Source organism: Vespa crabro, chromosome 19 (genome assembly GCF_910589235.1).
Source record: "Vespa crabro chromosome 19, iyVesCrab1.2, whole genome shotgun sequence".
Classification (NCBI taxonomy): domain Eukaryota; kingdom Metazoa; phylum Arthropoda; class Insecta; order Hymenoptera; family Vespidae; genus Vespa; species Vespa crabro.
In genome coordinates, this window is record NC_060973.1 from 4,500,377 (window position 1) to 4,523,947 (window position 23,571).

At 32.8% G+C, this 23,571-nt stretch overlaps 1 protein-coding gene across 4 annotated transcripts; it reads right to left on the reverse strand.

Moving 5' to 3' along the window:
* Nucleotides 1-1,188: 1,188 nt before the first annotated feature.
* LOC124430632 (KICSTOR complex protein SZT2-like) lies at nucleotides 1,189-23,425 on the reverse strand. 4 transcript variants are annotated; one of them, XM_046977494.1, is made up of 25 exons: nucleotides 20,467-23,420; nucleotides 20,072-20,389; nucleotides 19,913-19,990; nucleotides 19,436-19,838; nucleotides 19,141-19,361; nucleotides 18,668-19,055; nucleotides 18,342-18,591; nucleotides 17,510-18,250; nucleotides 17,195-17,391; nucleotides 16,960-17,123; nucleotides 10,648-10,945; nucleotides 9,754-9,939; nucleotides 8,951-9,481; nucleotides 8,424-8,803; nucleotides 8,239-8,332; nucleotides 7,334-8,173; nucleotides 6,886-7,159; nucleotides 4,857-6,796; nucleotides 4,659-4,753; nucleotides 4,099-4,522; nucleotides 3,559-3,934; nucleotides 3,288-3,453; nucleotides 2,983-3,199; nucleotides 1,778-2,889; nucleotides 1,189-1,664 (listed from the first exon to the last, which is right to left on the reverse strand). In XM_046977494.1, exons 1-25 carry the CDS (start codon nucleotides 20,485-20,487, stop codon nucleotides 1,530-1,532), a joined length of 9,849 nt encoding a protein of 3,282 aa, XP_046833450.1. In that variant the 5' UTR covers nucleotides 20,488-23,420; the 3' UTR covers nucleotides 1,189-1,529. The 4 variants fall into 4 exon arrangements, 2 of the variants coding, with proteins under 2 accessions (XP_046833450.1, XP_046833449.1); XM_046977493.1 differs by having other exon boundaries at nucleotides 8,951-9,511; XR_006943812.1 differs by lacking the exon at nucleotides 1,189-1,664 and having other exon boundaries at nucleotides 2,748-2,889; nucleotides 2,983-3,096; nucleotides 8,951-9,511; nucleotides 20,467-23,424.
* Nucleotides 23,426-23,571: the final 146 nt, after the last annotated feature.

Consider the following 23,571-nt stretch of genomic DNA (forward strand, 5'->3'; position numbering starts at 1 on the left):
TTACTTTTTCAATAAATTTATTACTTTTTAAATCGCCCTTTTTAGCGATCCTGAAAACAAATTAATTTTTTATCAAAAAAAAAAAAAGAAAAATAAAGGAAAGAGAGAAAGATATTATAAAGATCATGGTCATGGTTAATTTATTATTATAATTGCAAAAAAGGACGATTAACTTTTTATAGAAAAAAAAAAGAAAAAAAGAAAGAAAAAAATACAGACAAGAATATTCGTATCATGTTTTTCATTAAATTGAAAACGTGTGATCGATCGATATTACCGGATGCATCGATCTTCTTACTTAAATATCCTTTTTCTTTTCATTTATTTTAAAATATTCTTTCGAACAAACAAACAAATCTTGTCAAAATTTCTCAAAAGAGATTTCTATTATCTAGAAAAACAAAGTAAACATCGAAGCTAACGAGGGGAGGAGGGTGATAAAAAAATTTCCACAAAAACACATAATTACAACGCACCTCAGTTAATAAATATTGATCGCACTCGCTAGTTACACAGATTATTAATTAGAAGAAAAATAATAAGAAAAATTATGATTGAGCGCGCGCGCGCGAGAGAGAGAGAGAGAAAAAGAGATAGAGAGAGAGAGAGAGTTAGAATAATACTCACCTAGTCGGAGGATAGAAAAATACTGAAGCGATGTGTCACCTGGTTGGCTTCTCGATTCCCTTCATGGAAGCCCCAAAAAGAAGTCCGGACAATCTAATTTGTTAGTAATTAACCTGCCTTCGATACTTCTTCAATTTCTATACCACAAAGAGTATATATATATATATATATATATATATATATATATATATATATATGTATGTATTCTACATAAATTATGTGTTCTCTTGTTCTACATATTCTACGATTCTTGGATTTGTAAATATGCTTTGGGAATCGGTTGCGCATCGATTGATGGATTTAGTTCTCTATGTATTCATGTTTATCTACAAGTGTATATATATATATATATATATATATATATATATATATATATATATGTACACGTATCTGCATATGTATGTACTGTACATATGTATTTGAGGAGAAGGTAGGAGAATCGGTTTATTTTGAAAATTTCCAAACGACACTATCGTCGATTCCAATGGAATTTTTCAGAAATAAGTAATCCTTATCAAGATTTCCAAAAATGTCGGACGACAGTAGAGTACGGCTAGTTCGTAACAGAAAAATGTCTATGTATTCTTTATATACAAGTCGCGTAAATTTAAAATTAATTAATGACGATGTTAATAATAATAATAATAATAATAATAATAATAATAATAATAATAATAATAATAATAATAATAGTATTAATAATAATAACGACGACAATGGCAGCGATGATTAACGATCGATGAAACGACAAAGTTTTATAACAACAGTAATAACAAGAATACCAACGTATCGATTAGAACATGTCAACTTTTACGATGGCATACGATGTTAATGATCATATTGAATAATCGTAAGTACGTATTAAATCCACGATGTATCGTTCGAGTATTTTTTACGTCTGATCATTGATTACACAGACTAGTCCATAAATGGAAACAACAGGCATTAATAAATCCTTCGATCAAACTGTAAACATCTTCCATGTTGACGGGTGTATTTGTGACTCCAGCGGATTTACGATAAACGACGTATAAATCCTAAAAATATAATAAAAAATCGTATGAAATTATCGATCGATTAAAAAATGATTGAATCATATTTTCCTTTTTTTTTTTTTTTTTTTTTTTTTTTTAAATTAAGACGTTTATACCCCTCTGGACGTATGGAGATCGATCGTCAACATAGTGAACGCTTGGAGAGAACGATGATGTAATATAAGATGATGAGTTATATTCCCATCGGCAGTACTAAATTGTTTATGATATTCTTGATATTTATTTTGAAGAACTTTAGTCAAAGTTTGATACCAAGAAACAGGTTGGCTGGTTAACGAACTTAGCCTAGGCTCCAAATGAGAAAGTGGCTCGACGTGAGCTAATGAACATAATTCCATGAATTCCGTATAAGTCATGGATGATTTATTTTCGAATAATTTGTTCCAAAGCAAGTGGGTCCTGCATTGGGAAGCACCACGTTCTATCATATCGATTATGTGCCGTCTAGCTGCCTGAGCTTGAGACATGATCAATTGCTGCATCAATTGTTCGTGTGACGAATAATATCCCAAATAATTTACGGATTCCTGACGTATCTGTACCAACTGCGGCGACGACGACGACGAACTCGACGTATTAAGGATATTGTGACTTTGCGTTAAGGGTGAGTTTGGTACAGGCGGCGGTGTCGGTGCCAAATTGTTTATCGTAGTTGTTCTCTCATCGGATTCCTTCGAGTTATCGTTTGAATCTAAATCGCTGTTACGTGAATCCGAATCCGTTGGATTGTTCGCTTCGCGTTTACAACTTTTTTTAACAATAGGCGGTTGCACTACCATTGAAATCGAATTAGATTCCGAGGAATTTCCAGGCTGCGGATTGTTACCCAGTTTGATAACGCTATAAACTGTACGAAATTTCCCAAGCTTATTATTCTCCAAATCTCGTTTAGGATAGAGCTCACGTTTACTCGTTAACATTAAATAATATTTCAACGTTATCTCCGTTTTTTCTATCTCCGGTGGCTGTTCGATTCTAGAAACTATCAGAGCAACGTCAAAGTCGTCGATATATCTGGTGTCTTGGGCGTCGCAATAACTGACCAACGGTGTGCTCTGTAGTTTAAACAAAACGTATTCGCCTTCCTGAGATTCTTGAGGTTCGTTAGACATAACGAATGCTCGCATACCATAAGTTTCCTCGTGCGCTAATAAATAAGTATATAACATACGAGCTGGCGTGGCTAAATTTCTTACATTGATCACGTCTGAAAGAAAAAGAAAGAGAAAAAAAAAAGAAAAGAAAGAAATACAATTTGACGAACAATGTCGATTGACCTTCGAAAGAATCGAAATCTTACCGCTGTAAACGAGATTTCTTGCGTAGTTAGGTGCCTTGCTGTAATATTTGTTAAAATCATCGAGAAAATGAGTCAGATGATAACCCTGTTGTAACGACCAGAAACCTTTGCCTGCTATGTAAGAATGAATGCAACGTAAATGAAAATCGTATGTGAACGAATGCAAGTGCATATTGATTTTTATTTTATCACAGGCATCCACGAAGCTCAAGACGAACTGTAAGTTGAAAAAAAAAGAAGAAAAAAAAAAAAAAGAAAATAAAAATAATCGATGCTTATGCGATTGTTTATTTAACAATACTTACCTGATTGATTATGCCGCTGTTAGTTTTCGTTGAAAGACGATTGCATTCGATGACACGTAACTTGGCAATGAAAAATGGTTGGGCCAAGTGAATTTCAAACAACAAAACTCCACCCAACATTGATTTCTTTAAATAATGCGTCTGATGCGGCGTCTTTTCCGTCTCCCTGAGTCATACGACACGCGAAGAAAGAAAAAATTTGATTATTATTTAGAAGAAGAAAAGGAAAAAAGAAATAAAGAAAGAAAAAAAGAAGGATAATTAAGCATACGTTTTGTCTTGCGATTCGACTTGAATCGAACTGAATCCTAAAATTTGCAAGTACTGTTTGTATTCTGTCAACATCGAGTTGCAAAGCTCTCTATGCCATTTCACGATGACGTCCTTCGATGAGTCCTCTTTCGATTGAGTCTGTTCGTTCGCTTGTTGACCAACGTTACTAGAGACAAGAGAACACGGCGGCGTTAACGAGTGATCTCTCGTAGCGGCCGACTGCAAACGCCACGTTGGTAAAAATAATAAAGGCGTATGACAGAAGTGTATCAAACGAGAATGTTGTTTGAACGTGTTCAATGTGTCGAAACAAACTGGTATATTTGAGGCAGAACTACGATTCTGCCATATCGTATATAATCTGTTCATATCCTCTGAAAGATAAATAAAATTATATATCTGTATAAAAATGAAAAAGAAAATGAAAAAAAAGAAAAGGAAAAAAAAGGAAAAAAAACATTATTAATACTCTTTGGATCGACATGATAGAATATTGATGATTGCATACATACATACGCAACAGTTTCATTAGGCAAACCTTTGGCTTTTCTTTCACGATGACGAAAATCTTGCAAGTCGTATGCCGTTTTCACGACAGGATCAATATCGTCGTTCAAATGATAAACATTGCTCTCCGTTTCTTTCGTAGCTTGTCCGACCAGCTGATTCCATGGCAAAGGATTACTCCTACCATGTTGCTTAGAACTTGATTTATTTTCACCGTGCGAGGCGTGAGGAAATTTCGTTAGACTCTCCATATCGGTGATTTGATAATATTGCGTATTATTTTGTTCGCCCTGTTGATAATTCGACGTCGGCTGATGATGAAATATACCCAACTTTTGCATTATTATATTCGTGAAGAGTTGCGACCTCGACGACAGCCAAGTACCCAAACTCGTAGTTTGTTTGATAAATTTTTCTGATCTCTCTTTCGACCAATTGTACATATAAAACGTTATCTGAAATAATATAAACATGTTTTTTTCTTGTTCTTGCTTTTTTTTTTTTATTTTTGTTTCTTTTTCTTTTTTTTTTTCTTTTTTTTATTATATCGAGAAGAATTCTTATTCGGAGGACAAAAATATGATAATTTACATTGCCACTTTGGATTTCAGCTAATAATATCCGCTGTCTTGGTACAAAATCGGATGGTAGTATCAATGGATTAAATTTTTGCAATAATTTTTGATCTAAAAAAAAATATATATATACGTATGTATGTACACATATATTATAGCTTTACATTACAAACATATGCGAGTAATAAGATAATTGATAATGATTGTTCTCTACCTTTGGGAACGAGTAATTCCTCTTCGATCGTCTTACCAAAGGAAACCTTCCATTGATAAAAATTTCTGGCGATCAAAATACAATTCGTATAAGTTCCTTGCTCGTGTTTGCTAAAATCGCACGAAACATAAACAGGAGATAACGTTCTCTCGCGTTCGTTAACGTTAGTAACCCATCTTTTTCTAGCCTCGGTATTTTCACAGAACGCTAAGAGATTCGGCGTACAGGTGACTGTTTCACTAAGAAATGGCTGACGATCGCGTAAAACGAATGCTCTGCTAGATGTATCAGGTGCATGGCCTCGTATTAAATTCTGCAATTCTCTGACAATAACGGGAATCGAGTGTCTATGATGAATTATAACCTCGTGTTTCTTAACAGCGGGTACACCAACGTCTAATGCATATTTAAACCATTTAGTTAATATCGTATGATAAATCTCATTGAGTTTGCCTTCCTCGCCAAATTCGTATTGATTTATGACGATATTCTCAGGATCCTTCGATTGAATCTGTTTGTTCTGTTGAAAAGTTTCCTTATCATCCGTCGAATTGTTTTTATCGATAGATTCCAATGGTTCGGTGAGAGCAGTAGACAAAAGATTGTATTCCGTAACCAAATCCCAAGTTGCGTATCTGACAGCAGCGCACAATTTTTGAAGCAATGCCTCTAAATTGACGCGACCCTGTTTCCATATTCTAAATTCTATCAGCTGTTTAGCGTTACTCTTATTCGTACATATGGACGTAGACACCAAATTTTCAAAATTTTCGCTCTTCAAGCGTTCACGAAGATTCGTTTCGCACAATGCTTCGTCGATCTGACGTGTTTCACTCTTGGAATCGGCGATTGCCAAAGCGATGCAAGCTATACCTTTGCTACCGCTCGATGGGCTTTGATTATATAAAAATATATCAGATTCGGCGACCCTGTTGGTGGAACCCTCTGGCTGAGAATAATCTTGAAAGTGATAACAGGTTCTGTGATCGGTATATTTCGGTATATAAAGAAATTGTAATAAATTTTGTCTGAGATAATGTCCTAACGCTGCCATGTGTAATAGGCAATGCGGTTGGACGGATAACTGTACTATAGATTCAGGATTTTTATATGGTTTTTGAATGAAGTGAACGTCGGCCGGTGTCAATTTGCACATAGGATTGCGCGCCAACATTACGGACAATACTTCGAACACGGCATCATCAAGACGATTTTGTAAAACCTGTACGAGATCGCATTTTACCAAAGGTCCAGCATCGGATATACCGTGTACCTTCAATATTATCGAATCCCCAGCCTTGTTCAATATGTCAGATTCTTTTTCACCGAAAGATCGGACTCTGGGTCTTGTGTCGTTAGACAGAGAATGATCGTTGGCGCTGTCAATCCCTTTGGCTTGCGACAACGAAGCTGCACTGTTGCTTCTAGAAACCGCAAGTTTCTCATCGCTCTCTGAAAGCTTGTTCTGAAGAGGCTTCCCATCGTTGGTCTGTTCGTGAAGTCTCAAGTAAAACACGTTCTTATTATTTTCTTGATAAACGAACATGTTACTCCTATTGTTTACCGAGAACCAATTCAAAACACCATGGAGCGCTTTTATACCTCGAGAGAGACCAGATCTTCCTGGTCCGGTTTTCAAACGAGGATGCAGATAAAATGGTACTTCCCAAACTACAGGACAACGGAACATGCCCGCTGTAAAGTTAAGGATCGAGCTATTGCTCTGTAACGAACCACCTGACTCGCTGCTAGTATCGCCTCTCCAAACGTGATCCTCGTTTACTTCCGGTTCCAAAAGTACGTCGCACGTGCGCGTATCGTGAAGATTTTGAAGAAGCAAGTATTGGTTCACTCGACGACATATCACTTTCAATTGCGTCACCAGCATCGTTTGTATTTGCTTGTAACAATCTACTTCGGGCGAGACCAGTTCTAGGAATCTTTTTCAACAGAGAATGATCAATTAACAAGAACGAAGGGATAATTAACAATATCAAATGAAAATACATAGTACATATCGTTAACAAACCTGCAGTGAAAATATACATTGACGTGGCTACTTTCGACCTGCAAAATTAGCCAGAAATTTGGAAGGCAATCTCTACGTCTGTCAAGTTCTATCAACCATTGCAAATCGTCTTCGGAGTTGCTACTATCACCCTCATAACCATCGTCCGTACCTATTTTACCTTCACCTATACTAGAAATGTCGGAATAACAACCTGGTGGATCGGCCGTGTCGAATCTACCAGAATTACGAACTTCCACAGACACGTTTTGTTCGATATTTTCGATAGTATCGTCTGCAATAACGTTTGTATACGCTCGTTAAGTTAAATTAAATTTGAAAAAAGGAAAAAAGAAAAAAGAAATTAATCATTCCTTTCGATATAATTAACTTTCAATAAGTTTTATCTCATCTCTTTCGTATAAATTATCTTATGAATATATCGTAACGATCCTATCTTTTATTTTACCTTTCCTGATTAACGCATGATCCTTCAAACTTGAAACTTTTTCATTATCGGCAGTCACCTCGAATGGGTCTTCCGCATTTTTAATAAAATAAAATAGCGAACCCTCTTGCTGAATGCAGTAACGATCGATTTGCAATTTTTTTAACTCTTCTAAAAACTTCGTAACGCTATTCTCCGAAGGGAATACGAAATGAAGCGGCACTTTGTCCATAGAACAACTCATTCGTTCGGTAGACTCTGAGACGTGACGAGCTACGAACTTTAATGTCCTTTCGGTTGGCGGTGATCGATCCAAAAGTGCTGTAGCCGTTTCGTCTTGCAGCAGCCATTCGATTTCATAGGTCAAACTGGTGATGGCACTGTGCTGATAAAGTGGAAGATGTTTCATACTTTCCGGCAAACTTTCTGACTTCTTTTCGTTAGTTAAATTACGTTCGTACTCAACGTGAACGTTCTCGAGAGCCGAGTCATAAAAATTATTATTACTTTTCACGTTTCTAGAACGTTTCGCAGTAACGTCAACGACTTCTCTTGGTAAATTCAAACATATTATGCCTAAGGAAATCTTAAGATTATTCAAATTCATATCTGTCTCATTTTCATCCTTCTGAACGTCCATTCTTTGAACGATCTCGCTGAAACAAGTCGGTAGTAAATTAACAGGTGTACTTTTCAAACCTGAACGAAAATATACCGAACAACTTAATCGTAAGAAAAGTGGTTCTTCCTTATCGGATATATTGTCTTCTCGTAGCTCGTCGTCATTGAATGAATCAGCATAAACGCAATTTGATAATTTTCGAAAATCATTCGTACTCGTTGCATCTCCATCTTCCTTTCCTACAAATCGATCAACGACATACAAGTAAGATTCATAATTATCCTAGAACGTAATAAAACGATACCTTGGCAAGACGAGTCGTCCAATTTGATTTCCGAATGAAACGCGAACGTTTCTAAATCATCGTCACTGTCTGATCTCTCTGAATTGACTCGACCCTAAAAGTAATATTAATTGATAGAGTTCATGAAAAAGAAAAAAAAAGAAAAGAAAAAAAATTATGAAATCTAAACATGGAAAATAACATACAGTGGTCTTTTTCGAAATCCACAATGGCGAGCAATAATAAAATTCTGAATGAGCTGGTACCGGTCTGAACGCAACAGTTATTATACCCTCGAACTTGTCTTTTATCAAATTGTGCAACGGTTTGACGTCATAGCAAACGTTACTCTTCAATTGACTAAACGTGTTACCATCTTGGGATGTACTCAAATGTCTGCATACAGATTGTAAATAATTAGTTATATCGATTTCGATCAAACTTTCCTCGCATAATTCGACTGCTGCTTCCATGTCCTCGTAACTGAGTGGTTTCTGAAGTGCTAAAGATTTGTAAACTGCTGCTACGTAACAATGACAATGGGCGAAGTTTAACATCTTGCAATGTTCCATCAGACTTTTTTGATCTAAAAAAAGAAAAACAAATAAATAAATAAATAAATAAATAAATACAATTATTATCTTTATGTTATGACACTTCACTATTTATTCGTTTATCTGGGGATTATAATTTTTCTTTTTAATTTTAATTCGTTCTATATAAATGAACCTACCGCTTGTTGCATTATCCGAATCTTCGCTTTTCGGTTCGGGCGACGAGGTCTTCATATTGTTAATAAATTTTGAATGAAGAAACTCTTCACGATCTTTTTGACCAACGCGAAACGTATGATCCTGATAAATATCTTTGTTACGTGGTGATTCCAATTTTTCGATCAACGCATCGATCAATAATGTCAATGAACAATTGTAAACGTAAACAGGAATTAAAAGACCCTCGGACTCGGAAGTTTTAGCGTTGTCGAGAGGTGTATTGGATCGATTAGAATTAGAATTGCCCGATGAGGTTTGCTCGAACGAGTCAGATTTTTTTTCGTATATATTGTCAGAAGAATTAGTCTCGTTAACGTCATTGTTCGTCGATTGACGTTCCTCTAAGCTATTTCTATTGCTTAAATCACTTTCGTTTTGATTTTGAGGAAATGCTATTAGATAGACGTCCTTCTCTGATGCTGGCAATATAGTCATTATCACGTGGGTCGGACTTATGCCTTTAACGAAGCAACGCCAATGAGGATGATAATCTGAAGGAATCTCATTTTTTTTATATCGTTCTGAAAAGAAATTCAACTATTTCTTTTTCCTTTTTTCCTTCTATTGCGAAATTAATCAAAAGGAATATTTCGTCATACATTTGTAATTATTTTTATTGAATTATTTCTTTCTTTTTTCCTATTTCTAACGCGTAATTTTTTTTTTTTTTTTTTTTTTTTTAATGTACTATTACTACTATTACTACTACTACTACGGTGTTTTTTAATAAAGCAACGTAGAAACGTCATACGTTGTCGTTTACCTTTCGAAAAATATGCCAAATTAGATTCCTCGTCGCGAGGTCTATTCAAAAGCATTTCGGTAAATTTTTGCGACTGCGTACTCGTCAATTGAAGTTCTTTATTATGTAAATGTTTAACGCGTTTGAGAAATCCTTCCATTAGAATCTTGTTAGCACTTTGTCTTCCTTCCTCCGCATGATCGGAACCTAATGAATCGTCATCTAATTATCATCAAAATATCAGTTTCATTAAATAAAGATAACGAAATAAATAAATAAATAAATGAACAAAATTCTAATAATTCTAAAGACAATGAAATCAGTATTATAAAGATCATTGTATGTTATAAATTCGGGCACGATTACTCAAGAAAAAAAATCTTTAAAAATAAAGATAATAATAATTTTAGAATCGTCTTAAAATCCAATCAGATAAAAAACGTGATTGCTACGTAATACATTCTTACGAAACGAAGGAAAAAAAAAAGGAAAATTTAATCTATGTTACCGTTATTATAAAAATCACAGTACGCTATACATCGGTTCAAACTAAACTATTTTATTATTATCGAAAAAAAAAAAAGAAAAACTAAGAGGAAGAAAAAATATAATAATAATACTAATACTAATAATAATAATAATAATAATAATAATAATAATAATAATAATAATAATAATAATAATAATTTTAGAATCGTCGATGAAATTTTAATCGGACAAAAAAAAAAGAAGATCCAACTCGAACCAAGAAACTCGAAAAAAAAAAAAAAAAGAAAAAACTAAGAAGAAAAAATATAATAATAATAATAATAATAATAATAATAATAATAATAATAATGATAATGATAATTTTAGAATCGTCGATGAAATTTTAATCGGACAAAAATAAAAAAAAATAGAAGATCCAACTCGAACCATTAGCAAACATGGAGAACAAGAGTTCGCCTTGTTGGCACTTAGGTAGAATGCTGAGAGCATCGAAGGTAAAGTGCATGTGATGAATCCTTTCGTCGATCATCGTCGATCCTTTGAAGCATCCTGTCGTGTTCGCGTGTCCATTAGAATCTACGCTACGATCGCTCGTCCTTAAAGTTTGAAAGCCCTGACCAGAAATAACTTCGTTCCCATTTTCCATTGCCGTTACTTGACAGAGTTGAATCAGGTACTCGAGAGTTAGCAGAGCGTTTACGCATTCTTCGTCTATGCGAGCGATCTATCATCATTATATCGATCATATATAATATATACATATTATAAATATAATGCATATGTATAGGGAAAAATAAGTAAAAAATTTTATAACGTAAACAAACAAATAAAAGAAGTAACGTGAATTATTTGAACGTGAATTATTGTAACGTGAATTGAATCGTGAATTAATGCGTGTAAAGTAGTACTTAGTCGATTACCAGGATAGGATGTACATATGTATATTTTTTTATGGTTATACAAAAGCACGAAAGTAAATAAATAAATAAATAAATAAATAAATAAATAAATAAATAAATAAATAACAACGAAAGTGGTAACATTGCTTTAAACACACACACGCACACACACATATACATACGAGTTACATTTATTATTCTTAATTAAAATTATTAATTTTGTTTTAATATTTCATTCTTTCTTTTCTTTTTCTCTTTTCTCTCTTTTCCCAAAATATCTGTATATAAATAATTTATTTTAAATAATTAATAATTTTCATAAATGATTTGTTATAATTGTCTGCATATACGATGCGGTTCGTTCGAGTTAAGCTTGCTCGGAATAAAAAATTACAGAGATTCTTTTATTTTTTTATACGTCTTTTTTATTCGTTCTTAGTTAAAAGGACTTAATCTAAGCTAATATCGTATGAAGTTCTAATCCATGATTAAATGTTCAATTAATATCACTTTTGATAATAATAAATTTTTAAAGGATATCCTAAATTTTAATCTACGATGAATTACGCTTGAAACTTTCGATCCTTGATATGGATTTAATAATTACAGTCGATTAGATTTTCGATTGGACGATGACAAGGAAGAACCAGGAATAAGTTGGAGGAGTTGAATCTCACTTAATTAACAAAGCGTAGAGACCACTTCTCCACTTAAACCTAGACACCTGTTTCCAAAGCGTGTAGATCTTTAATTATTTTTTTTATCTCTCTCTCTCTCTCTCTCTCTCTCTCTCTCTCTCTCTCTCTCTCTCTCTCTCTCTCTCTCTCTCTCTCTCTCTCTCTCTCTATGTATATATATATATATATATATATATATATATATATATATATATATTAGGTGGACCGGAAAGTAATGTCGTTTCTGCGCATGTCGATATTTGATTGTGATTAAAAATAAATAATTGTTAAAAATTTATTCGTTTGAATTTAATTTAAGAAAGCGACATTACTTTCCGGTCCACCTAATATATATACACATATATATACATATATATGTGTGTGTATATATATATATATGTTTTATTCTTATTTTATTCTCGACGCGAGATCATATTCCTTGGATCAAGAAAGTCGGAAGAATCAATTTCGATGATCGACGACGATAATCCGCACAACCTTGAGCTGGAAGAGTTAGATCTGGCAAGTTATCAGAGTTTTTATTACTCACTGCCTAGATCCTCACTTCCAACTGAGGGTCGGGCAAACCTTTTTCCCTCTTTTTCTCTCTCTCTCCCTCTCCCTCTCTCTCTCTCTCTCTTTCTCTCTATCTATTTCTCCCTTTTTCCCGCTTGCTATATCCCTCTTTCTCTTTCTTTTCTTTCTTTCTCTTTTCATTTTAACACTGCACAAAAACTTGGCAAGAAGAAGAAGAAGAAGAAGAAGAAGAAGAAGTACGTGTAAGAAGTATATGGCCGATCATCCTCAATCCCTTCGATCAGCTGTTCACTACCTACGATGATAATGCAAAATATGGTGAAAAAAAATCCATTGAGAAAATCATTTGACTCCGATTGATTATTAAAATGAATTTGATTTAAAAATTCTATCGATTTCAAGATAAGATTTCTTTTGTATTCAGTCAATAAGCGATTTTATTCTAATCTCTTTTGTTCATTCTTTTATAATTCTTCACAATAATCGATTATAACTTTGTCTTTTTTTTGATTGATCACAATGTATCGAAATTTTTGTATTAGAAATGACAAAAGAAAAGAAACAAATAAAAAAAAAAAGCGGGAAAAAAAACAAAAAAGGAAGAATAATAAGAATCACCTCGAATATTATAAATTTAATTTTCTGTGACATTTCCTTTCCCTTATACTTTTTACTTTTCACGGACTCGTCGACGACGAAGTCATTATTGAAAACCCAATAAAAAAAAAAAAAAAAAAAAAAAAAAAAAAAATATAAAAAACAGAATAAATAAAATAAAATAATATAAAATAAAATGAAATGAAATAAAATGAAATAAAATAAACGACGATTCGAAAATTTCACACCTCTCCCTTTTCCTTCCTTTTAGATATTATTTCACACACCGAAATTTTCCCGTTAACGACGATCCATATAACATTCGTAAGTTCGTAAGTTCGTAAGTTCGTTCGTCCGTTCGTTCGTTCGTACACGCCGATACGATGATACTAAAGTCATATCGTTCTCGTAATCGTCTTTTCAAAGATATCTAAACTGGCAGGAGAATTTCGAAAAATGAGATTCATCGCGTGCGACGTCGATCACGTTAATGTTACAAGCGAAAAAGGTGAGTCTCCAAGTTGGCCGTACTAGTAGAACGTGTGCATTGGGCCCTATATATATAAAATATATGTATATAGAAAAAGAAAGAGCAGAGGAGAGAGAGAGAGAGAGAGAGAGAGAGAGAGAGAAAGAGTTTGATGTGTGTGATACACACACAAACATAGACATACATATACAAGAATTTATCTATAATATTTGACCATTTACGTGTTAAGATTGTAAGAGGGTTTGTACGTGAGTGAGTGCGTGCGTGCGCGCGTGCAAACAAGCAAGTAACCGTGCCAAGAGACAACTGATAGGAAAATCCCGTTAGGGAGGCCCTCATCGATATCGAAGCCCCACCCTGATAACGATAACGACACATCGCGATGGACAGAGTCGTCCCCCAACTCTCTCACTCTTTCTCTCTCTCTCTTTTTTTTTTTTTTTTTTTTTTTTTTTTACTTTTTTATGTTCATTTTCTTATTTCTTTAATCGTTTTAATTTTTTTTATTTCAATCCTTTTACCTTCAGTACTATAAACATTATCATTAAATTGGAACGATAATGATTGGGTGATTTTAAGAAAGAAAAATTCCATGATTCTTCTTGATCATGATCAGGTAGGTATAAAATGATGGACGATAGATCTATAGAAAGATCGATTATTTTCGTAGCAGACATTTGCTCTTTCTCTCTCTCTCTCTCTCTCTCTCTCTCTCTCTCTCTCTCTCTCACTTTCTCTTTCTCTTTCTCTTTCTATTCTTTTCTTTTCTTTTTGTTTTCCTTTTTCTTCAACCGGTTGAAAAAAAAAAATTAAATTAATATTCTTCGATATATCACTCTTCTAACTCCATCTTCAATTTTCATAAGACGGGCCAAAACCAATGACGACTATCTTATAAAATTATCGATAAAGTTTTCTTTTTGAGTCATTGTACAAAAAGAAATGGTTGAAAAAAGAGAATCAAGAGAAATTATATATATATACATATTTTTCTCATTCTTATGACCATAATAATATTTTCAAAGTAACAAACAAAAATGGAATTTGTCATAAGCGATGAATGTTAATAAATAAATAAATAAGGATTTTTTATTCCAATAAACTTTGTAAAAAATAAAAACTGTAAAAAAACGTGAAAAGATCGATGATGTTGATGACGAGGACGACGACGATGATGATAATAATAATGATGATGATGATGATGATGATAATAATAATGATGATGATGATGATGATGATAATAATGATGAGGGAACAAAAAATAGATAAATCAGTTCTTATCAGTTGAATCTATACGTCGGGAGATATTACGCGTTATACTCAAAGATACGAAAGTTTTCGGAAATTGAAGGATATCGTTCCGGATATTTTTATATTTTAATCGGTTCGATCAACGCTTCGACAAATATCGATTGCTGATAAGAGTCCTGATATCGTTATAAAATTCTAATATCCTTGAAGAGTGTTAATTCAGATATTAACATTTATCTATATTATGCATCAAACAAATATTATGCGTATTCGCGCTGGAATAACTTTCTTCTTTTTCTCCCTTAAATAATTATTATTCTGTTTTTAGATATATGAGAGAGAAAGAGAGAGAGAGAGAGAGAGAGAGAGAGAGAGAGAGAGCGAGAGAGAGAGAGAAACAGAGAGCGAGAGAGAGAGAGAAACAGAGAGCGAGAGAGAGAGAGAAACAGAGAGCGAGAGAGAGAGAGAGATGGAGGGAGGAAGGGAGGGAGGGAGAGAAAAATGATGTTCGAAAAACAATTCGAGAAAATCGATGCACTTGTTAACTTAGACAAGTGTCTTTATCAGAAATGAAAGAAGAGATAAGATCCGTGATAAAGTAGCGGCTATTCGCACTTTGTTACGAGACCTATATTTCGATATAATGTGATATTCCTATGCGAACATTTATGTCCATATTGTTTTTTTCGTTTTATAAGAAAAAAAAAAAAAAATCCGATTGACTCGATACATTTTGTTTGAAATGATTACGTATATAGATAAATAAATAAATAAAAAAAGAAGAAAAATAAAGAAATATGGGAACAATTGTGATATCAAAAACTTCAACGTATCAATTCTTTGCTCGTGTGAAACATATTCTTTTCTTTTTTTTTTTTTTTTTTTTTATTCTTTTTTCTTCCATTTTTCGTTCTTTTTATTATTTCCTTTTTTCCTTTTTTTCTTTTTTTCCCTTTACCAATCATATCTAGATTAAAATGATGAAATATATAACAGAACTTAATCTCTGATATGAGTATCGGTAAACGCTTACCAGTTGATAAAGAGAGCAAGTTCCTAGCAAAATAAACCTCTTACAGTCCCTCTAGGTCGAAATATACTTTGATACGTTACCATTCAAACGTCTTATCGCACACAAGTTAGCTCAAGATAAAGAAAACGGGACGCGAGTATGAGAAATTATTGTGCTATCTTTATTTGATTCTTCTCTTGGTTTTTTTTCTTTTTTTTTTTTTCTTTTTTTTTCTTTTTCCTTTTTCTTCTTTTTTTCTTCTTTCATTTTCCTTTCTTTTTTTTTTCTTTTTGCGACGTCCATAATCCCGCACGGAAAAATAATTTTCTTTTAATTAAATTCTAACAAAAACGTCGAAAAGAAAATAAGCATTTATTTCTTTTATTTCTATTATTTCTTACGATTACCTCTCTCTTTCTCTTTATCTTTGCTATCCTATCAAAGGTAAAGATAGGAGGTACTTCGAAAGCATATCTCAACGATAACAACGACGTGACTGAACTTTTGCTTTTCTTAATCCACGATATATTGTTTCTGATAATGTTCATTACAAAGTTCGCAGCGTGTTACCTCTTCAAGGTTACACTCATCGTATCATTTCAAATTCGTTTATGAGAGATTTGTCCGACGATAAGAATTCAAATTATTCCTTGTCATCGTCGTCAATCGAGTGCAATCGAGTTACTTAAAAATTTCGACGAGAAGAACTTTTTTAATGTTTCCAAACTTCCTTCATTTTCTTTTTCTTTTCTTGTTCTTCTCCTTCTTCTTCTTCTTCTTCTTCTTCTTCCTCTTCTTCTTTTTTTTCTTCTTCTTCTTCTTCCTTGCATACCAATTAAGACGACAGAAAATTTTGAAATAAATTCAACAATTAATCGACATAATCTTTTTCTTCGACTTCGAAATAAATCTATTTCGACTACGACGTTCCACTTTCTTAAGAAATCCTACGTAATCGTCTCTATCACAGGAACATGTTATACACTGATACGTTATCATTCTTGAAACATTTTAACTCAAGTACTTAGATTCATTTTATCGATTTAAACACGTAGGATATCCTGGTGATTGAATGTGCATTTCGACGAATTAAATTCATCGAAATATAAAACGATTTATACATACATGTATACATATATATATACATATGTGTGTGTGCGTGTGTGTCAGGTAATAAAAGAAAACTATTAACAATGGGAAATGATAAATATATAAAAAAAAGGAAAAAGGAAAAGCGAAAAAGAAAATTAATATTAATGTCGATACGATACTTACCGCGTCAGGAAGTTGATGATATTGCAGAGAATGCATGAATTCATCGGCACGTCTGGTCAACATGCCTACGTGACCATATTGCGGTTCGATCCAAATTTCTGTGATTATTTGAAAATCGCCAGATCCCTCGCAGTCTTCTGTGCTAAGATCACCGTCCACTGTACCTACAAATTTTACGATTTTGTTATTTTTTTGTTTGTTAATAATCCAATCTGTCTGATCAAAGAAGGAATACCTTCGTCAGTATCTTCGTCAGATTGATCTGGTTCTAAGGTTGTATTCGGTACAATTTGAGGTGGAAATATGATATATTGTATGATGCACGGGAAATGTTCAGAATTTTTTCCAAGACCTTGCATGTTTATTTCCAGTACCATGTTTATGATTCCAGCTGCCGAATAAGCGAAATAAAAGCCTTCCTCTAAACGCATCCTAATAAAAGAGAGAGAAAGAAAGAGAGAGAGAGAGAGAAAGAGAGAGAGAGAGAGAGACGCGTGAATAAAAATCGAAGCACAATTAGATATTGGAATGATCTATCAAAAAGATTTACTTTGTAATAGTTGAGAGAATCCTAGCAATCGCTGTGATGTTCAATCGTGGTAAGGTAATACCAGGTACGATATGTACAAATGGTCGTTTCACATGCCACAACCATCGATTGTGATACAAGTATCTTGATAGTGTCGTAGTATGATTGTTGGTCAATATCGATGGATTTCTATTTGAATTAGTATGCGCAATATCAGGAAATATTATAGTACTTGGATCGGTAGGTACACGTTCATAACGTATCAAGATCTTCTCTAAAGGTTTGTGTATGACTGTACAACAAAGTGTTTCACGATATTCCATTGGTCTATTTGGTAAAGTCAATTGAGATAATCTTTCAATAAGATCGACTAAGACATTATGCCTGACACCACCCTCGGTCCCACCCGTGAATGCAATATTTAAGACGACACAAAGTGCCTTACAATTAACGCGTATTAATGAAAATGCTACTGGTGGCTTTTCTACTTCTTTGTATATGAACTGAACATATGTGTGATTCTCAACTAGTACAAATGTTGCCCAAGTTTTCAACATGGCATATAGAATAGCGGCAGCTTGACGACATTGAATCCATTGAAATCTTCCATTTTGATTTGCTTGATGCAAATACTTTGGTAATGGTCGATCATGTGATAAAACCAATGTAATTCTTTGCGTGTGCATCCAACGGGCCCATTGTAAAGTTTCCATTGAAACAACTGGATGCCATATTTGTCCAAACTGCGGACAGGCAGCATCGCTATAAAGTCATAAAGATCCATACTGGCTTTTTTCTTTTTATGTTAATCCCTTATTAGAAAGATACGTTTTACTTTGGATCTATAATTTACCTAAGCTGAAGAGTATTAGGCACAGGGTGAGCCGATAAATTAAATACAGGTATTCCACTTCTAATAGTATCTGGTATATTGTACCAACTCCAACCGGATCCAGGAAACCAACTGAAGTGCGCCAACATATTGTCACTTTCGGTTAATGATTTTATGGCTATCCAAAAGCGTGACACAACACCCTGACGATATTGCGATTTGAGTGGTTTTTTAGATAAACAGGTTATGTCATGCAGAAATTCATAAGGCGCTAAAACAAAGGTCGTTCGACAAAACAATTAAGAATTCATGATAAATGACAATTATCGTGTTTTAATATATCTCACCTTCTATGGTAATTGTATATTGTATTGTATTAGAAACCGATAAGGACTTAGAAGACCAAGGACACGTTACCAAGTGTTCCAAAAAGACATTGCTCTTCCATAAAAGAACGAAACATATTTCAAGAGTGTCATCCCTTATTATTGCTCTCTTTATTAAATATCCCTCGCGCAGACGACAACACAATAAACTGCTTAACGTGCACGTAACTTGGTCGTCAATCTGCTTCTTTCTAAGAAGATGAACTGGTTTCTGACCATAAAAAAATGTATTATTAGAATGCCATTTGGTCTGTTTAGTTGAGGTAATGGAACTTAATGTGTCACGATACAATTGCCAACAGAGGAAATTTTTATGATACATATTTATATCCTCTCCATGTTCAGGTACCTAATAATTTAGAAGAACGTCATTTAAATCTTGATTATATATCGTACGATATGAAGGATAGTAAAGAGAAAGAAAATTTACATACAATTTGTGGCATATATGTCATGTAACTCCCTAAAGTTGCTGCTGCAAGGAAACACAAGAGATCCTGATAAGGTATTAATCCATCCGCACAATGCGGATGATATACACTACCAACATGTACAAAACTGCACGCAATAGTTGTCGCACGCAATTGTTGCATAATTGAATCTAACACATGAACGTCAGTTGTGCTAACTATCCCGTCAGAAATAATAATCAGATCTGTAAGAATCATTTAATTATCAAAAAAGGAATTATTGATATTATTCCAGGAAAATTATTGTTTATTAACTTACGCGCACAGCTATGTTCTGGTAACAAAGTAAGAGCTAACATTCCATATCGCAACATGTTAATGAAGTTAGCTTCTGGTAAAATCATGGCAGTATTGCCGAGACAACTGTTATTTTTATTATAATAACTAGTACCATCTTCAAACAGGCCCCCAACTAAACGCTCATTTTCTGCTTTCAAAGTTTCCAATTGTTGATTCGCGATGGCAGCTACAAATGATACCTTTTCTTCCAACAAATTTAATTGCTTTTCCAAATGTTGAATTAAATGATTAACATTATTGGCAGTAAGTAGCCATCCTTGAATTAATACTTGTTGCGACGGGCTTGTAAGAAATGGAGTATGAGCTATCACTGTCACAAAAATCTCTGGTTGTAATATACGTTTACTTCCTGGAATAGTAAACTGCAGATATGGGGAAAATAGATTAAATTAAAGTAAATTTTTGTTAAACATGAGAAATATATAATCATAATTACCGGCTTAGTTATTCCCTCAAGACATCTTTTTGTAGCTAAATATACCTCATCTATAACAATTTCTCCATGCTGTATATCCTACGATAAATCATTTATATTATTAAAATTAATAAAATTATTTGAACGTTTGAAAAAAATCGATATAAAAATATTACTTACAACAGTACCAAGCGATGGACTTAGGTCTAAACTAAAAACCATTCTATATTTATGCGCTAGAAATATTATTGAAGTAGTCCATAAAACTTTATATAGAAATTGATGACTAGTATCGGATGACCATGATCCAGGTGAACCATTTGGTAATACGGATACAATTTCTAACTCTGGTGCATCCTCATAATTTGTACTAGGCTGTTGAATTTCTATTAGAGAATCTAAATGCTCTAACATCCATTGGGCTCTCACATTACGAGATATAGGAAATCCTCTTTTCATTAACAAAAACACAGTATCGGCTTCCAATACAGTTTTCTCCTAACAACATAATAAAATTTTATCAAGCAAATTAATCACCAAAAAATACAAGTAACATTACATCTGAACGTGTTTACCTCGTTCTTTATTTCAGCCATATCATCTGCTCGCTTGAATTTTCAATTGTGAGCCTAACATTGAAGTAAATTAATTTCATTGCATTTTATTGCATAAAAGTTAATATATGTATATCATCTTGATAATAAAGAATGCATCACTATGAATTGGCAAAACTTTGTTTATACGCATTACAGTTCAAAGGTCACATTGCTACCTATTCATTTTCTAATATATGTTAAGAGATAGAGATACGTTTGTAACATAACCTCTGAAGCGATGAAATCATGCATCGATAATTCGAGGACATTGAAATTAATAATATTAAGTTTCCTTAAAGAAAATAGAGGGAGACGATATTACTCGTTTCAATCTCTTAACACAATTAATAACAATGCTAAAAGTCGTAACGCTTAATTCTTCGATATGTTTTGTATCATTCATAACCTTCATAGTACTAGTTTAATATATCTTTCAATTTAAATATACGTGTACGATAAATTTCTCGATGATTTTCTTTATATTATGTACATGGGTAATAATTATTTGTAAGAATTTTTAAAAAAACATCGTATTGTCAAAGTCCAGGAAACAAAAAATCTGCGATTAATTTGTTTGCTCTTTCTATTTCCATACGTATATAAACTAAACACATTTAAATGGACGAACACACTCATACTGTTTAGTTACATGAGACACGTTAAGGAATAATATGACGTCGGTAAAGCAGAATAACGATACAACTTTCATGATGACGCAATAATCACCATATTGCAAAAATTCTTAGCGGCAATTTTAAATCGTGATGCATAATCGATATATTCGAATAATACGATTATCTTCTCAATTATTACATTAACATGTTGTCACGGAAATAAAAAGAATAATATCAAATAATTATATAATCACGATTGATAAGGAATAAAAGTAAATATGCGTTATCTTTAATGACGACTAATTTAGGTTAGAATATGAAAAGTATTACCTGATTTACAAAATCTCATATTTATTCATGCTTTCACAATGTGAGACACACACTTGCACACAGTTCATATAAATTTATATCGCTGCGTGTTGTACATATATGTATGTATACATATATATACATATATATATACATAATATATATATATATATATATATATATATATATATATATACATATATATGCATACACATATACGGACGATATCGTTATTATTAATTACAAATAATCTCGTAAGTGCACATATCGATGTACCTTCAAGAGCGTATCTTCAGTGTGCTCTTAAAAACGTATGCATTGACATGCAAACCTTTTTTCTTTACTATTTATTTTCTTGTTTTATGTGCTGAAATTCTTCCGTCATATTTTTTTTTCCTTTCTGTCCTCTTTTCTTTTTATATTATACGCATACACCGAAAGTCGTTTGATTGAACAATTCTCTTTGAACGATATCGATACGTGTGATACATGGCTATATGTAGGCCTAATATGAACTCCATTTTCTTTATTTCTTCCCCCCCCCCCCGCCATTGACAACTTTTTTTCCATTTCTTTCTATCGTTCTTATAAGATAATAAGGAAAATGATCGTACCGACGGCGTTCGCAGATATAACCTCTTTCTTTCTATCTTATCGACTTGACGACTTTCCCTTAGGCAAAAAATCATATTTGACTTTTGCATTGCACCCTCGCAATTTCGTTCTCATTTTTATTAATCAACGACACGTAAAAATCTTCTTTACTATTAGACACATACATAGCGAGCAGAGCGGAAGTTTCTTCAGAGAGGAGAGATTTCGTAAGCGATTAATTTTATAGTTGAGAAACAAAAAAAAAAAAGAACGAAGAGAGAAAGAATAAAAAAAAAAAAGAAGAATAAGAACGAAGGGAACACCATTGCTTTCATCGTTAATGATTCGCATGCAACTACAATATGAAGTAACGTTCATAGCTCTTTCTCCCCGTGCCCGTCGAATTCTGATAAGAAAAGTTTCTGACGGATAGATATTTCTTTTGTTTATCTTTTTGTTTCACTTTAGATCATTTTTTCTTTTGTTTTCGTTCCTTTTTTTTTTCTTCAGACGAACAGGGCAGGGCTTTTAACGTCACCGTATCAGCTGATTATACACACACCAACGTGTTACACGCCCACGCACACATGCACACACATATAATATTATACACTTTTATCCCCGTTTATCGTCATTACACGTCAACACAATTTCTTTTTTTTTTTTTTCTTTTTCATTTTCCTTTATTTTTCTATCAATCCTTTTCTCGCAAATCAATAGCAGCGTTTCTGGAAACATATATATATGTGTCTATATGTATATATATATGTATATAACTTTTAATTTAATTATTCCTGAAAAGTCAAGTATCAGGATCCTTCGTGCGTACATACAACAACGTGTTCTTTATCGGCTCACTTAAGTATGAAAAAGTATCTTTTCGATCATGCTATATGTATACATGCACACTCACACATACACATAATATGTATATATTTATATATTTATAATATATTCGAAGTGCATGGGCCGCAAAAATAGGATAGGATAAATTCTTCTAATAGACTTTGCAGACGGACGTAATAGGTGTATACTTATAATATACATTATTAATATGTATGTATACATATATATATATATATATATATATATATATATATATATATATTCATACATATATACATATATATGTATATTTTTCAATAATAATATAATATATTTTTATAATATTCTCTCATATGTATTGCATTTTGCGTGGCATTAATGCGGTGCCCATTTTTATTTTTCGCATATTTTCGCTTGAATTATATATTATATTGATATATCCTTTCACGATTAATTAAGTTTAATAGATATGATGTAAAACACATACTCTTCAGCCTTGTTAGTTGATTATTATATTTAATCATCTTTATATATATATATATATATATATATATATATATATATATATATATATATATATATATATGTATAGTACGGTTTCTTTTTTATTTATTTTTTATTTTTTTTATTTTTCTTCTTCTTCCTCTTCTTCCTCTTCTTCTACTACCAATTCACGTTTTTCCTTTTCTCTCTCTTTTTTTATTATCATTAATTTTTTTTTTATTTATTTATTTATTTATTT

Coding starts and splice junctions, on each gene's coding strand:
- LOC124430632 (XM_046977493.1), bottom strand. CDS start 20,487: ATGGCTGAAATAAAGAACGAG. Junction 20,390..20,466: donor TGGCTGAAATAAAGAACGAG/GTAAACACGTTC, acceptor TTATGTTGTTAG/GAGAAAACTGTATTGGAAGC. Junction 19,839..19,912: donor TTGAGGGAATAACTAAGCCG/GTAATTATGATT, acceptor CCATATCTGCAG/TTTACTATTCCAGGAAGTAA.